The 16860-nt window shown below is 39.6% G+C and overlaps 1 protein-coding gene across 1 annotated transcript in view; it reads right to left on the reverse strand.

Moving 5' to 3' along the window:
• Positions 1-348: 348 nt before the first annotated feature.
• Positions 349-16860, reverse strand: part of LOC120309752 (deleted in malignant brain tumors 1 protein-like) — a 35837-nt gene continuing 19325 nt past the window's right edge. Inside the window, exons 8-13 of the mRNA XM_039347281.1 lie at positions 12214-12528; positions 11116-11430; positions 8880-9209; positions 3572-3895; positions 3349-3477; positions 349-1997 (exon numbers count right to left, since the gene is read on the reverse strand). Of these exons, the coding sequence (XP_039203215.1) occupies positions 1834-1997; positions 3349-3477; positions 3572-3895; positions 8880-9209; positions 11116-11430; positions 12214-12528 (1577 nt within the window). The 3' untranslated portion in view covers positions 349-1833. The remainder of the gene's footprint in view (positions 1998-3348; positions 3478-3571; positions 3896-8879; positions 9210-11115; positions 11431-12213; positions 12529-16860) is intronic.

Below are 16860 nucleotides of genomic sequence, written 5' to 3' on the forward strand. Positions count from 1 at the left end.
GTTGTATATTTGGAGAAGCTACAGTCAAATTTTAGGGGCCACCAGTTGTACACCATTTTTTTTGAGACAAACTTTTGGATGGCTAAAAGGATTTCATTAGCTACATTACATCTTAATTATAACTTTTCCATATTATAAAAAAGAATTTATTACAAGATAGCCACTGAGTTTCAAATTAAAATTCCTGGTTTCACAGTAGTGATCTTTAAATAGATAGAAGGAACATGTCCCTCATCTTCCCTTCAAACCTGTATCTTGTGCATATCCTGTTGGTTAAAATCTTCTTTCTCTTTGCACACCTTCCTTCTTAATTAGGATATTCACAGCTCTTTGATGGGCAACACCCCCTTTTTCTTTGATTTTATGTTTATTAGTTTCCCCCAATAATGTATTTTTTATACAACAAGAAATCTTGGTTATACAGATTGCTCCAAGTAGAAATGCTCAGAATGAAGTTACATAACAAATATCTATGCAATTTAGCTTTAAATATAAAATTCAATTTATCTAGATCACCATAAGCAACTAAACTATTTCCCCCATTAGACCAAAGATTAAAGTAGGCAAAATTATAAATGGGAGTGAAATTTCAGATAGACATACATGGAATGGGGAAAAAAAATCTGTATAGATTTTAAGGGGTATAACTGATACTATTTGCAAAAATGGCCTCTGGTGCAGCTTCCCACTGTCTCCTCCCCTAAAAAATGAATAAAAAGGAGATATTTTGAAATAATATATTCAAAAATGCCCATTTGAGGGGAGAAAAATGCAATCTCCCCAAAGATGAGCTTGGCTTCTGATGACAACATGGATAAGTCAATGTTGTTGTTTTTAATAGTAATACTGAAATGGTTTCTTATTGCTGTCTTTAGGGATGTTCCCAGTTTAGCCTACATCATTGAGATTTCCTGGTAGTTTTTCATCCAACTGATTTACCTTTAGGTTAGCAAGATTCTACCACTAAGATAGCTGATGTATTTGGAGTAGTTTGATGTAAAAAAAAAAAAGCCTGATGTTTAAAATTTAGAAAAAATATACCCAAATGATAAGTTTAGAAAAGGAATTTTAAGAAAGTTGTAAACAACAAATGTGCCTTGTCCAGCGTTAAAAAAAAATACAAAGAAATTTTTGATGGAAAATAAGAAAGTTGTGCACACCCTTATTCCAAGATGGATCCAGTTCAGGTTGACCTGTTTATCCTAATATGGTTCAGGAATTGTCTAAACCTTAAAGCTCAGTTAGTTCAACTCTGCTTATATTTTGATCCAAGTTTACAGGGAAATTTATTCAAATGTGTGATAAAGGATTTGTCTACACCTTATACAAGATCTGTACTATACAAGATATTTTTTACACTGAGAGGCACTTCATCCTGTTTGAATGTTGGCTTTTTATTATTGTACTAGGGAATGGAAGCATAATTTCTGGATCTTACTTTTTAATATGCAGCAAGTATGATCTGTGATGGTTCTAGTGGGAATATTAAATCAAATGTTGTTGCCTATAATCAACAATAATGAAAATAAGGAATTTGAAAGCAATTTCCCAAAGCCCCATCTTGTAAGAACATTAGTATCATGGATAACTCTAAGTATATCCATGTTGTCTTCAATCCTTGCCTAATTACTTCAATTTCTGGGGTAGTGAGGATTGTTGTATAATCAATCCAAGGGATGCCAGCAAAAAAAGTCAGGTCTCTAAACATTCATGCTAACAACATGAGAACTGGTGACATGATTATGACCTCCTGTGGATGGATCACAGAATGACCTGTTTCTGACAGATGCTTCTGTTTCTCTAGCTCTTAAGCTTTTGTCCCTTCCCAGTCTGTCAGTCAGTACTGTTTGCTGAAGGATCAGATGGGGCTTTCACGAGGCAGATTGTGTCACCTTCAGCGTCCCCCTCAGAGGTGATTTGTTCTCTTCCCCGGCTATACATTTCTCGAAGGCCATTGACCATATTTGACCCAACACTGATGTTTTCCATGAAGGGCTCTGCAAGAAGAAAGAAAAGTGTTACACCCAGCTTCTATTTTGATTGTATCTTCTTTTCTTCTATATGTTTCTTCACATCTTTTAATACTGAACCATTTGAAGCATTCCATTGTCATATGACCACGATTTACAATGTTTCTGCTGGAAACACCCTGTAACAAACAGTGGGTTACTTTAATGACCACAGTGTTTGTTTAATAACTGTGGCACTTTCTGTACGTTACTGTAAAAAAGTTGTAAAGTAGGGTGACCTACTTAATGACCATCACTCTTATGTTTGTAATTGGCTGGAGCAAAGAAACAGATGTCATCTTCTGAAACTGTGAATGTTAAAGCAGGGAGAGAATGAGAAAAGCTCTGAGAATGAGCTTTTCCTGATCTCCATTCTGTGCATAACCTTCCAGAGGGTCAGCAATCCAAGAAGTTGGAAGACATGCAGTTCCTAATCCATGTTTACAAAGCCTTTTCCCCTAGAATTCCTTTGATCACATAGTAGAGTTCAGAAACAAAGCAGAATAGGGCAATTCTAAGATTTTGGGCTTGTCGGGGAAGTAAAAGAAATGTCAGAAGATAACGGCCACTTGATTTTATATTGCTTCAAAGAAAACTTTAAAAATGTGCACAAATAAGTGTGTAAGTAGATAAGTAAGGATCCAATCAAATATTTTTACAGAGAAAGAAATACATTATTGTGATGGTTAAGAATAATCTGGATTACAATATGGATTTAAGGCTATATAGAATTTTTATGCCAATAATTATTTGAAGCATAATAGAGACAATAGAAGCATAATAGAGAATGCTAGTGCATGCTTCGCCAGATAGCAATCTGGATCTAAAACAATTTATCCAGATCAAGAGGAAATGTATCAATCGAAGTAACAAATTATTATTTGGAGTCAGCTATTAGAAACTATGCATGTATGCTTCCATTTTCCCCCCTCACATTCTCATATTAGAGACTTCATGTGACTTCAGACTGCCTTTCTTTAAAGACCATGGGGCACGGTTTATATAGCTTCAGATGTTATATTAGCTAGTGACCAATAGGAGGAATTATGTGAGCAGATTCATCCTTATTGGGACTGTTCAGAAATAGGAATTCGCCAAGGCCTGTGGATTCAAATCTCATTAAAGGGTTGAATAAAAAACATCTAATATGGAGGATGCCTACACCAGAAAATGTCCAATGAGGACAAAACATATAGTGCTGTCTACTGGTCACTAGCTAATATAACTTCTAAAGGAGCGGACTTTGTCAGCTATTCTGCAAATAATGAGTAATAAGCAAATAAATCTGGGGTAACCTGCCAAGTGGTCAAGTGTTGTAAAACTATTGTTAAGTTCTTACCTCGTCTCTGGGTGAAAGGATTTAGTGCAGATAATTTCACTCCTTTTTTCCACAGGTAAAACAATAAAACGCCAATGAGTAAAACAATAATCACTAGGCTCAAAATGACTGCAGTAGTTGTGCCTGAGCCTGGAAAGTGGGCAAGAAGAAAAGTCAACAGTAAGAGAGCTCAGTATTATTCCCTTCCTGATCATAATTCCTAAAATTTGGACAGGATATATACCTGACTGTCCTTCACATACGGCTCCTGCATAGGAGCCACAGATGCACTTCTTGGAACTTGTGGCTGCAGCTTGGCACTCAGCAAGGGATGATTCCGTTCCTTTACATTTCATATTATCCAGAAACGCTGGGCCAGTGCTCTTGCCATATTCATTGCCCTTGGAGACAGACAATGCTGCACCACAGCCCAGTTGTTGACATATCACTCTGGCTTCATTAAGACTCCAATCTGAATCTCCAATAGAGACCCAGGAGCCATTATAATTCAACTCTACTCGTCCAGCACAGGCATTGGGGCCATTTGCTAATCTTACTTTCAGGGGACCTAGAAAACAAAAGAGAGTTAAGTCGATCTTCCCAGCTGGGATGGTGTGTCGTAGTGCTCAATTTGAGATCATTTCAGGCACAGTTAATATTTTGGAAATATTTGTTTTCCTCTCTAGCATTCTAAGTATGAGTTTAACAGAATAACAAAGTTGGAAGAAACCTTGGAGCTCTTCTACTCCAACTCCCTGCTCAAGTAGGTAACCCTATACTATTTGATCCTTCTTCAGTTAACCTAACCTCTTCAATTAATTTAACCCCTTCAATTAACTTAACCCCTGAAGGGTGCATGACATGGATTTTGTAATATTTTAAACTAACATAGTTAGTTTGTATTTTAATTTAAATTATTTTTCTCTGTTTTAAAATGATGATAAGACTTTACAAACCATTACAGACTGGAAACTTGTTACCCTCTTGCTGTATGGATTGATTGATTGATAGCTTCTAACATTCCTAAACTGAAAAGATAAACTATAGAAGGGATGGTTGGAGTCTATCTCCTGATAAGAAAAAGTTTGTTAGTGCTAATTGGTATCTGGTTTGTCTTTTCCTGAACTCCAGATAATCTTTTCTTTGCTAACATCTTAAATGTTATGCCCCTCCTGTCATAAAACCTCATTTAAATGGACATGCATGCAGCATATTTGACTACATGTAGCTGATTTCCTATACAAAGAGGAGGCTACTTTTATCCTGTCCAATCAACTTTTCTCTTGCATTTTCTTTGATGTGTTAGCTATAAAATAAAATGTATACTAAGGATCTGGGTTCCCTCTTTGAATCAGAAGAATCCGTTTTATCTGAACATTCTGATAAATTGTAATTAAATAATCTTCCTGTCTCAGTGTATCTCATTGAAAATAGGCATGGGTGGTACGCATACCACCGGTGGTACGCGACCACCTGGCTGGTGGTACATGGTCGCCTCCCTCCCCCCTGCAGCATCACCTTCCTCCCCCCGCTGCGTTCCTTCCCAGCTCACTTTTTGTGGAAAAAATGCTGCTTGGCGGCAGCCTCCATGAACCCTACTGAATGTGCCCTGCAGGGGGCGTGTGAAGAGCGCAGGCGCAGAGCAAAGCCCCACTCTCCCCAGGGACTCATTGTGCAGCAACCGGATTGACTTCTTTTCGTGCACGCAAGTCAGTGGGATCCATATCGTCCTTCCCCTCCCTCTTCTTACTTCACAACAAGTGCTAGCCTGATAGGAGACAGAGCCATCCACTCCCTCGGCAGGAAGGGGTTTGAGACCGCTCATCACGGCCCTGAATGCCAACATCACAATTGCCCCTTCTTTTCCCCCTTCTCTCTCTCTCTGTCTCTGTTGCGGCCTCACTCTCTTCTGTCTTCTTTTCCTTCCCCCCCTGCAAGCTTGCGATACTCCTCAGGGCCCTCACGTTGCCTCCCGGAGGACTCAGCTGTTTGGCAGCCAGAAGTCAGAGCCGCTCAGCTGTTGGTTGGGATGCCCATGGAGCCAACACTCAAGCTGCCAGGTAGAACGGTGCCGGCCGCTGGTCTCCTTTGCTGCCCCACACGTCATCCTCGACCCTTCTCCCCGCCCATTCACAACGAGCCCGTGGGGGCTTAACAGGGAGAGAGGGAGGGAAGGAGGAAGGGACTCTTCTCCTCTCCTAAGGTTCAAAGCATGATCAGCTCCTCAAGGGCGCCACAATCCTCACAAAAGCGGGGGGAGAAGCAAAGGGGGTGAGAAAGCTCCCAGAGGGCTGGAAAGAGCACCTATCAGCGTTGGAGATGAGAAACTCCCCCACAAACCCAGGGGAAGGGGTGGAGAAAAGGAGGAATCAGCCACCTTCTTCTCCTTGGCTTTGCGCTCTCCTGTTCCTCAGCAGCCGGGCTGCCAAGCCTCTGCTGGCTGGAACTCCATGTTTTTTCTTACTTCTCACCTTCATGTGTTTTTGCCGTACCTCCTCGTCACTCCTGCTCCCAGGAGCAGGGCGGGCAGAAGAAAGCTTGGCTAGGCTAGGAAAAAAAAAGCCACGGAGCCGCGAGCTAAGATTGCAGGCAGGCTGGGGAAGGGGGTGAAGAAGAGGAGGGGGATTGGGAGAGAGGAAACACCAAGCTTGTCCTCGCCTCTCCCAAGGAGCTCCTGCGCCACCTGACAGGAATACCTGGTTTCAGATTTATGCTGCAAAAGCTTTTCTCGTGCAGAGGAGAGAGGAAAAACAATTACAGAACACTCAGGAATCCCTTGCAAGACACCTTGTACCTTGGTGCTTATTTCCTAATGCCTTCCCCCGTGTTTTCTGCTCCACTCCGAATTTGCCTCCCACTCTCCTTACATCTATGGTCTTAATACAGCCCTAAGTCTGTCTCGCTTTCCACACCCCCTAAAATTCTTCATTCAGAAGAATGAAGGGGCACGAATCGGCATGTGCTCAGAAATGCCGATTCCACGCCCCTGCCCTCTTGCTCGCACAAGCAAGCAAGCTGGGCAAGATCGGGGCGTGCAGCTACAGCTGATCCGTGCTTCTGCAGAGCAGCCCAGAAGCGCAGATCAGCTGTAGCTGCTCTCCTGGGCTCCTGCCCAGCTCACTTGCTAGCGCTTTGCTGGAAAACATGCTGCTTGCTAATTTAGCAGAAGCGCAAGTCAGCTGTAGCTGATCCTGGCGCTTCTGCTAAATTAGCAAACAGCATGTTTTCCAGCGAAGCACGAGCAAGTAAGCTGGGCAGAGCTCTCTTCTACCTCTGCCTCTTCCTCTGTGCATGCAAGGCAGGTTTGGCATGTCGCCACGGCTACCGGCAGCACAGCCACCAGCCACGCTGGCAGCCTGTCCCCCTCCCCTTGTCCCTACCTGGGCACAGAGGGGGAGAGGAAGGAAGGGACGGAGAGGGGAAGGAAGAAAGGGACAAACGGAGGGAAGGAAGGAAGGAAGGAGCAATGGAAGGGAGGGAGGGAAGGAAGGAAGGAAGGAATAAAGGGAAGGAAGGAAGGAAGGAAGGAAGGAAGGAAGGAAGGAAGGAAGGAAGGAAGGAAGGAAGGAAGGAAGGAAGGAAGGGACAATGAGGGAGGGAGGGACAATGGATGGGAGGAAGGGAAGGAGGAAGACACAAAGAGGGAAGGAAAGAAGGAAGGAAGGGACAATAGGAGGGAGAGAGGGAAGGAAGGGACAATGGGAGGGAGGGAAAGAAGGAAGGAACAAACAGGAAAGGAATGAAGGAAAGAAGGAAAGGACAATGAGGGAGGGACAATGGAAGGGAGGGAGGGAAGGAGGAAAAGATAAAGAGGGAGGGAAGGAAGGAAAGAAGAAAGGAAGGGACAATGGGAGAGAGGGAAGGAGGGAGGGACGGCTCCCATGCCTGTCCCACCCCTCCACCAGAGACCCTCGGATCCCCCCAATACCCCCTACCCTCTCCCCTCACAGGTACCCTGCAACCTGAGTGATGAGCTGGTCACGCCCCCCTGGCCATTCACTTCATTTGTCAAAAAGTTGCAAAAGGTGATCACATGACCCTGGGGATGTTGCAACAGTCATAAGTGTGAAAAATGGTTATGTCACTTTTTTCACTGCCGTTGTAACTTTGAACAGTCACTAAGCGAATTGTTGTAAGTCGAGAACTACCTGTACTTTATCATTTTTTCCCTTTTTGGGGGGGGTCATCAAGTTTTTGACACCTTGCTGGGCGACTGGTGGTACTCTGATATTGCTTTATCCTAAAAGCGGTACAATGGGTGAAAAGGTTGAAAAGCCCTGCCTTAAAGGATAGAAGAAAAGGCTGCTACCAAAATGATAGGAAAGTGGAACTTCAGCTTGAGCCAAGGAAATAACTTGAGTTAATGTCTCAGAGAAGCCCCTCCCTGGTTCATCCAAAGATAAAGGGAGGGAGAGAAGGAGGAGAGAAGCAGATTGCAGATTCTGCTACTAAAGCTTTACTATAAATAATTCTGGTTTATATGGCATTGTTTCTTAGTCTGGTCTACCCTGTAAAGCTGACAAACTTTATCTCTCTAAGGCTGTTGAATTTTCTAATTTTACTACATAGTGACTTATTATATAGTGAAAAAGACTTCTTCCATGGTTGGCATAGTTTTGTAAGGAAGGGCTTTGATTATTTCATATAAATTCACCTACCGGTAATTCATTATTCAATTACAAATTGGAAATTAATACTCAAAACATTTCATCAAGCAAAAAGCACATGATATAGTTTCTTAAATATATTTAAAATCCAAGTTGGAAGATGTTAATAAAATAGTTTACTGATTTGTTGCACTATATTTAGAGCAACATTAGGTGATAGCAGACTAATTGGAGGTAGTGAGAGGGAAGGAACATTTATAAAATACTTTTGAACAATAGTGCAAAACGTTTTTTGGGGGGGAAAGGACTAGACTTGCATTGCTAAAGATCAAGAATTGGATGGGGATAGAACAAAACACATTAAGTTCCATTTTAATTAACTTGAACTACATGATGATTAGGCTATTAATCATTTACACTATTAGTCTCCATTTATTTAATTAGGTCCTTCTATCCCACAAACAATTACAGTTCAATAGTAATTTTGTAGAGATGCAGCTAAGGCATCAAGATGTCATAGATTTGCTTTGAAGCCGAGAATGCTTCCCTTATGTCCTTATGTCCTTGTGGGGAAATTTATGACCTTTTGTAGGTAATGGAAAACCTGTAGTTACATTTAAATTGCTTTAAATTTCTGGGCAGGTATTTTAGTGCAGAAGAACTATTGTGTTCTTTAAAGAAGAATGTGCAATAACAAACTGAACAGCTGTAGGAAACAAAGATGTATAAGTTGTTTTAGCTCTAGTTCATCCTTCTATATTGCTTTCTATTCTCCATATTTTTGATTGTGCATTTCAGGGTAAATACATCTCTGGAATATATAAAGGATTTTAAAAGCAGACCCTTCCTTTATTCCAAATTGAAATTATACATACATGCACAATATTAAACATCAGGCTATAAACATTTGTATTTAATTTGCAATTTCCCCCATCTGAAAGTTACCTGAGCAAATTGCACCAGCATCTTCTGCATGATCACAGTCATGCTCTCCTACAGAACGTCCTCGGCATTCTTTGATTGACATTTCTGTCCCAGTGCAGTTCACATCATCCAGAAAAATAGGGCCAGAACCTCTTCCAAAGTGTGCCCCAGACAGGGATTCCAAAGGAATGCCACACTTTAGTTGCCTACACACCACTGCTACATCTTGAAGGCCCCATCCATCATCACACACAGTTCCCCATTGCTGTTGGTGATAGACTTCAACCCGCCCTGCACAGGAATTTGGACCATCTTCTAATCTTATCTTCGCCACATTGAGGGTGAAAGTGTCTACATAATAAACAGATTTAATACAAATTAAATAGTGTGTCTTAAGGCTTTCAACCCACTCAAGCCTACAAATAGAGCTTTCTGTCTTTCTCCTGAGAAAAACCTTCCTGATGACTTCCCTCCCAAGCATGAGACAGCACAAATACAAATTCTCCCCAAACAAGTTGTGGTAGTTGAAGTAAGCTAAAGTAAAAAAATTAATAAAATATTATAAAAGAAAAAAGAAAACTTAGTATGTTGATGAAGATTCTCAGTCAATCTGGTAGCATTGTCTGGAAATTGACTCATGGCAACTGGAGTTCTGGTTGGTTTGAAACGTTTAACTCAGTGGTTCTCAATCTTTCTAATGCTGCGACCCCATAATACAGTTCCCCATGTTGTGATGACCCCCAACCACTTATACATCACTGGGTACCAGGGGTGTGGCCAAAGAAAAGGGGGGAAAAATGGCTGACAGCCTTGTTTGGCGACCCCCGTGAAATGGTCGTTCGACCCCAAATGGGGTCCCGACCCACAGGTTGAGAACCACTGGTTTAACTGCTTATCCAAGTAGTTTCTTCAGTCTGAGCAAATTGGTTAGGGGGACCTCATATATATCTTCTAGGGAGGTTTCATTTCTTACCTAATCTGGATAGGCTCATTAGATGAGTAGGTAGAGCGTCATTGGAATGTAAATGTTCCAACTCCTAAATCCTTTACCCTAGGTCAGTGATGGTGAATATATGGTATTCATGCCAGAGATGGCACTCAGAGCCCTCTCTGTGGGCATACCTGCTGTCTCCCCAGCCCCACCTTCCCTGTGGTTCCCTCCTCACCAGCACACCACCCTGAGGAGAGTTGCCCCTGGGTGCGGCCCACGCAGAGCAACGCAGCCAAGGACATGGCACTTGGGCAGCGGGGACAAGACTCTGCTCTCATGCCCCATCACGTGCTGTGGGGCATGGGCAGAGGGCTTGGTCCACCATGGTGCTGCAGGGCTGCCTGGGTGGGCAGTCCTGTGGGCGGGTGGGGCAGGGGCAGAGTGGGGGTGGGTGGATGGGCAGAGCAGGGGTGGAGCAGGCAGAGTGGGGAGCACAGCAGGGGCGGACCAGGGGCAGGGCGGTTTTTGAGCACTCAGTCTTTAAAAGGTTCGCCATCACTGCCCGAAATGATTCCTTAACTTCCTGGTGAACCTTTGAAGAGGTTTTAATCCTCCTGGGGACTGATGAAAGACCAGCATGAAAAGAGAGACAGGTTGTACCTGGGGCCTCCACCTCTACTGAGGAAAGGATTTTCTCCTTTGGCATAAATGGTTTCCTTCACTCCTCTCTCAAAATGTGAACATTAATGTCCACAAAACACAATAGACAATGGACTACAAAAATATCAAACAAAAAAGCCCTAGACTGAACCTCACCAAATATATCACTAGAAGCCAAGATCACCAAACCGATGCTTCAAGTGATATTTTGGCCATGTCATGTGAGCTGATTCACTTGAAAAGTCAATCATGCTGGAAGTGATCAGCAGAAAAAGGAGAAGGGGAAATCCTAGTATTTGCTGGCTGGACACTATAAAGGATAACACTATAAAGGATGACCATGGTGGATCTAAAGGAAGTAGTGCAAAACAGAGGGGCATGGAGAGTGCTAATCCATAGGGTGACTGGGGTCAGGCTGATGACAATGAGAGCCAGAACTTCTTCTGAAGTATGCCCCAAATAGTATTTCTAAAAGAATGCCACAATTTAGATGTTTATACACAATAGTTACTGTATATCTGGAAGGTCCTATATGTCATGTCACACAGATCTCCACTGGTATTGGTTTACCCACTTTTAATATGTTTAATAAAGTCACATGCTATGAAGACTTAGGCGCTAATGCAAAAAATGATCACAAATAACAGCTTTGCCACCATAAATTACCTGAACAAATAACACTTGCATCCTGATCATGAACACAGTTGTTTGTCCCCCGGGTATTTGCTCTGCATTCTTGAAGGGAATTTTCTGTGCCTTCACAATTGACATCATCCATCCAGATGCGGCCTGATCCACGCCCAAAATGAGCACCTTTTGGAGCCGATCCAGCACTTCCACAGCCTAATTGCCTGCACACAATTTCTACATCTTTTAAGTCCCAAGTCCGGTCACAGACTGTCCCCCATTCATCACTTCCTGGTGTTCGAATCTCTACTCTTCCACTGCAGCGATTTGTGCCATTGACTAGCCTGAGATTCTCTGAAAATAAAAGAGATAAATCAATTATCCTTCTAAAGAATGTGTTCTGAAAGATCAGGATGTGAATAAATCTTTTTCCAAGAGACAAGAAGCATATTTCAAACTGAGCTGAATCTATAATGGTCTTTAGAAAAACCAGCAAGAACAGAACAATTGAGAGAGATGATTTGCTTTGTAAGCATGTGTTTTACTTCAGATTATGGGAATACATCAGTATTACTTTTACTAAATTCCCTCTATTGTTGGCTGATTGTAAATATGATAGATGATATCAATATGTTTTCAGTGTGAACTTGAATCTTCTCTAGTTTTCTTCTTTTGGAATTGATTATATTTGCAATGCAGCACACAACCACATACCACTCTTTTTAGAAATTAGAGTTATCCTGAGGTTAGATGGGTGGCCAATAAATTTTATAAATAAATAAAATAAATAATTTGATTATAAATAATAAAATAAATAAGAAATCATTATCAGTGGGAAAAATATAAGAGCCTGGAGTGGATAACATCAAATGCCAATGTAGTCAATATCCTGTTTTCCGCAATAGCCAAACAGATGCCTTTGTGAAATGCACAAGAAGAACTTCAGTGCAATAGTCTATTACTCCTGCTGGGCCTTATTCAAAAGCCTTTGATGGAGAACACGAGAAAATTTACAAAGCAGTTCAAACCAACAACCTCTATGAAGATCAGGAACAGTTGAAGGTTGGAAACAAATCTGATTATCTATCTTTGTGTTGCTTTCTCCTAGTACAGGAATACATGCTCAAAGCTAGTTACCTGAACATACAACACCAGCATCTTCCCCATGATTACAGTCATTAGTTCCCCAAGGCTTGGCCTTGCAAACACCAAGGGAAAGTTCAGTTCCTGTGCATTCAACATCATCCAACCAGATAGCATCAGTTCCTCGACCAAACCGAGCTGAACGAGGGGCAGAAATGGCTGATCCACAATCAAGATATCGACACACAACAACAGCTTCATTCAAGTCCCAGTTGTCATCACAAACAGTCCCATACTGCTGGAGATGAAATACCTCTACCCTCCCAGTACATCGGTGTGAGCCATTGACTAGCCTGAGCTCCACTGGATCTGAAAAGGTAGAAGATATAATCAGAAGACCATTGACATTGAGGAAATTCCTCACAAAATTGATGTGAACATTTTATAATCTTTGTCCCCAAATTCTAACAACCCTTGTCTGTACAAATATTTTTTTTAAGGGAAACTGTGTCAAGAAAGTCTGCTATAAACTGAGACAAACACATCTTATTCTGACAAACATTCATTTCTCAAATGTTGGTTACCTGCAAGCACACCTGGTAGAAGGCCTCATTATGAAAAATCAGCAAGTGTGTCTGGAAGTGCTCATTCTTTTGTGAACCTGTGACTATCTCTCCAAATGTATCTTGGATTGCTTTAGATTTTTTTTTATAATCTAGTTAAAAAATAATCTAATTATATTTTCTAATAGTCTTTGGAGTGTACTGGATCAAGACATGTGCTGGGCATAATTCTTGTTTGTTTTTAATGAAGAGAAGGATGAGAGGGGACATGATAGCAGTCTTCCAATATCTCAGGGGCTGCCCCAAAGAAGAGGAAGTCAAGCTATTCTCCAAAGCGCCTGAAGGCAGGACAAGAAGCAATGGATGGAAACTAACCAAAGAGAGAAGCAACCTAGAACTAAGGAGAAATTTCCTGACAGTTAGAACAATTAGTCCAGTGGAACAACCTGCCTCCAGAAATTGTGACTGCTCCAATACTGGAGGTTTTTAAGAAGATAATGGACAACATTTGTCTGAAATGGTAGAGTTTCCTGCTTGAGCAGAGGATTGGACTAGAAGACCTCCAAGGCCCCTTCCAATTCTGTTATTCTGTTTTTCAGCATCAGATTTTCATTGCTTCTGACTGTTAAGCTTTGGGTTTGTGGTTACAACCCGCTGTTACTTTTCTTTTTTTTCTTATTATTATCTATCATTAAATTAAATGTGATTTTGTCATTATTAACTGTTATGAATAATATTTTTCTATTGCTGGCCATTGGGAGAACATTACAAAAGGCTATCTTCACCTTTCCTTCCCTTCCCTTCTCTTTTCTTTCCTCTGTTATACATAAATAAATAAATAAAATTTCTCAGTTTGGTAGAAGGAAAAAGTGTAGAAAATCTGACAGATAATGGAGCAAAGGAAATCCCCCCCCCAATTTTTTAAAATAAGCTATTAAAGAGCAATGTTAGTTATTACAAGAACTTTGGAATAAGAGATTGGTACACCTCTTATTAAGCCTTAATAGTTAAAGTTGAAAAACTATTGCCACTTTTATCTTAAAGATAAAATTAATTCAACACAAGACTTAATCAATTGTTTTGCTTCTAATCCAAGAAGCATCTTCTAACATTTGCAAAGGGAAAAAACCAAGAAACTTCAGCTGCTTTTTGGACTTTGGGACAAGTTCTTTGTCCATTAAGTCTAAAAGAAAGGTTTCTGGTTTTATTTTTACATTCACTTTAGGTATCTTCTCTATTAAAATATGAATCTAATTACTATTGTTAAATTCCAAAAGGATTTTATTTTATAAAAAAAATAAATTATAATTTGATATAAATTTTAAACCCTTCATCCACATGTTTTTCCCCATTGTTCAGACATTATATGATATCCAAAGCCTTTTGGTCATTGGATCATACAAGGCTTCATGTATTCATTCTCCAAATTCAATTTCACTAACAGTTTATACACCTTGACAATAATATATTCATTATTACCACACAGTGCAATTTCTAATTCATTTTTTACAAGGTCAAATCCATGACTTTTAAAATCTAATTTAAATCTTTCTTTCAATTTTAAATATGTAAACCAGTGAAAGACATGTCCTTCTGATTCCAACTTTTTGTAGATTTGAGGGTAGGTTCACCTTGATTAAAAAATATTATTTGAATGTGGGTCCACCAGTTTGATCTTGCCATTATTTCTTTTCTAAAAAAAGGCTTCTTGAGGTAACACCCAAAGAGGTACTTTCACAAAGAATCTTGTTTTATATTTGTTCCAAACTCTTAGGATAGAATGTCTAACAAAGTGATTGTTGAAATCAACATTTATTTTAACTTTGTCATACCATAATAGACATGCTATCCAAATCTCAGTTCATGGCCCTCTAATTCAAGTAGTCTCTTGTTTTGAAGAGTCTCACTGTTTTATCCAGACCAAACAGCAGAAATCAAAGTACAATTCAAATTCAGTAAACCCAAACCTCCTCTTTCTTTAGCAACTTGCAGTAATTAATATCTAATACTTTTTCCTTGCCATATGAACTTAGAAATATCCATTTGCCATTGCTTGAGTGTCAGTTATTCGTATCAGTAAAGTCTGAAATAAAAATAACATCTTTGGTAGAATATCTTAATTACAGAGATTCTACCCAGTAAGGATAATTGCAAATTACACATCTTAAAAGGTCTTTTTAAATATAATTTTGATATAATTTGATATCAAGTACAAGGTTGTTCTGAAAAAAATTAAAATTTATATTTGTCCATGTAACTCCAAGATCTTTCACCCTTTTCTCTATCTGACTTTTTTCCTCAATATTTCATAATCCTGAAAAACCATATTCTTGACAAGCATTGTTGTTTTCTGTTTATTTATTTTGAAGCCCATTAATGCTTTAAAGTCGTTTAGTTTCTTCATCAAGTAATTCTAAACCTGCTTTTGGATCTTGCAAAAATATGACTGTCATCAGCAAATGCTCTCAATTTATAAACTTCCTTTTTTAATATTTATGCCTATTATTTTCTCATTCTGAGTAATATCCCTATTCAGAACTTCCAGCAGTAGTATAAACAACAAAGGAGATAAGGGATAGTCTTGTCTCATACCCTTCTGAATTTCACACACTCCTTTAATAAGAATGAATAATAATCTTTGGTTACTGTAAAATATAAATCATTTTAACCACTTGAATAAATTTCTCCCAGGACTTTAAACATGAAGACACAATTTAAATTGTCAAGGGCTTTCTCTGCATCTAAAAATATTATATCTGCTTGCTTCTCATTATGGTATTTTTCAATGCCACATTCAATAATATTTAGGACAATTCTAAAATTGTCTCTTAGTTGTCTTTTTGACAAAAAGCCAAATTGGTCTTTGTAAATATAAAACTGTAAAACCTTCCTCAATCTTTCTGCCAATATTGCAGTAAAAAGTTTATAATCATTATTGAGTAACGAAATTGATCTATAATTTGTTATCCTCAAGACATCTTGATCTTCCTTTGGTAATAGTGCAATGTTAACTTCTTTCCAAGTTTGAGGCACTATTGCTTTCTATAGTACACCATTTATTTTAACTTTTAATGGCTGTAGGAGTTGGTCCTCAAAACATTTACAGTATTGATTTGTATTTGTGAGACTATCTGTGCCTGGGTCTTTGCCTGTTTTGATGTTTCAAAGATAGTTACTGGTTTGTTCATAAATTGTTGCTGAGCTTGTGAGAGTTTAGGAAAATGTTGTCTTTATAAATAACCATCTAATTTTTGCATGTCTAGTTCCTGGTTTTTGTAAAGATTAAAGTGGAAATTATAAAAGGACTTATCAATGAGGTCATTGTCTGTTATTATCAGAGTGCCTTCTTGAATTTTTGAATGTTTATTTTCTTCCCAACCAGTTAACTGAGCTAGGAATTTAATTATTCTCCATCTAATATCTTCTCCAGTCATTTCAGGAACTGCTAAAAAACTTAGTTCTCTGGTAGAACTCTAGTTGCAAAAAAAGCAAGCAGTCTCTGGAAAAGTTTCATCATTTTGAATATTATCCCTCTTCCTTTGTCTTTATGATATCTTGTGTGTAGACTAAATTTGCTGGTGAAGAAGGACTCTCTATCTTCCTCTCTTCTAATAAGTATCCCACTATGAAGAGCCAGTGAAGCCTTTTTGTTCCCACTTAAATTCATGTTGCATTTTTCAGGGAAAAAAATAGAAATGACAGAGAATGTCAATGTTAAAAAAAAAAGAATCTTCTTTGATCTTTCCATTGCTTATGATAGCAACTATTCTGCTTTCAAATAAACAAACCATGTGTTCCTTCTGTACTAGGGAGTTGGAAGAAAGCAAAACCTGACTTTCCTGTCTGATCAACAGTCAGATTTTTTCCCCTCCTTTTGTAACTGGCATCACATGAATGTCAGGAACTGATATGGTCTGATGTAGGCAGTGGTGGGATTCAGCCGGTTCGCTCCATTTTGACAGAACTGCTAGCTAATTTTTTTTTGCCCAGGCCCAGAATACTTTCAGAAGCGGCATCCACACAGAGAACCAGCTGTTCACATATTTGAACCCCACCACTGGATGTAGGTAATAATGTTCATTATGGTAGGTCATAATGTAGCTTATTAACTTTCAACTTAATGATGCAATTTGTGAAG

The sequence above is a fragment of the Crotalus tigris genome, unplaced genomic scaffold (genome assembly GCF_016545835.1).
Source record: "Crotalus tigris isolate CLP2741 ecotype Arizona unplaced genomic scaffold, ASM1654583v1 scf7180000018058.1502924, whole genome shotgun sequence".
NCBI classification, from domain to species: Eukaryota; Metazoa; Chordata; class Lepidosauria; order Squamata; family Viperidae; genus Crotalus; species Crotalus tigris.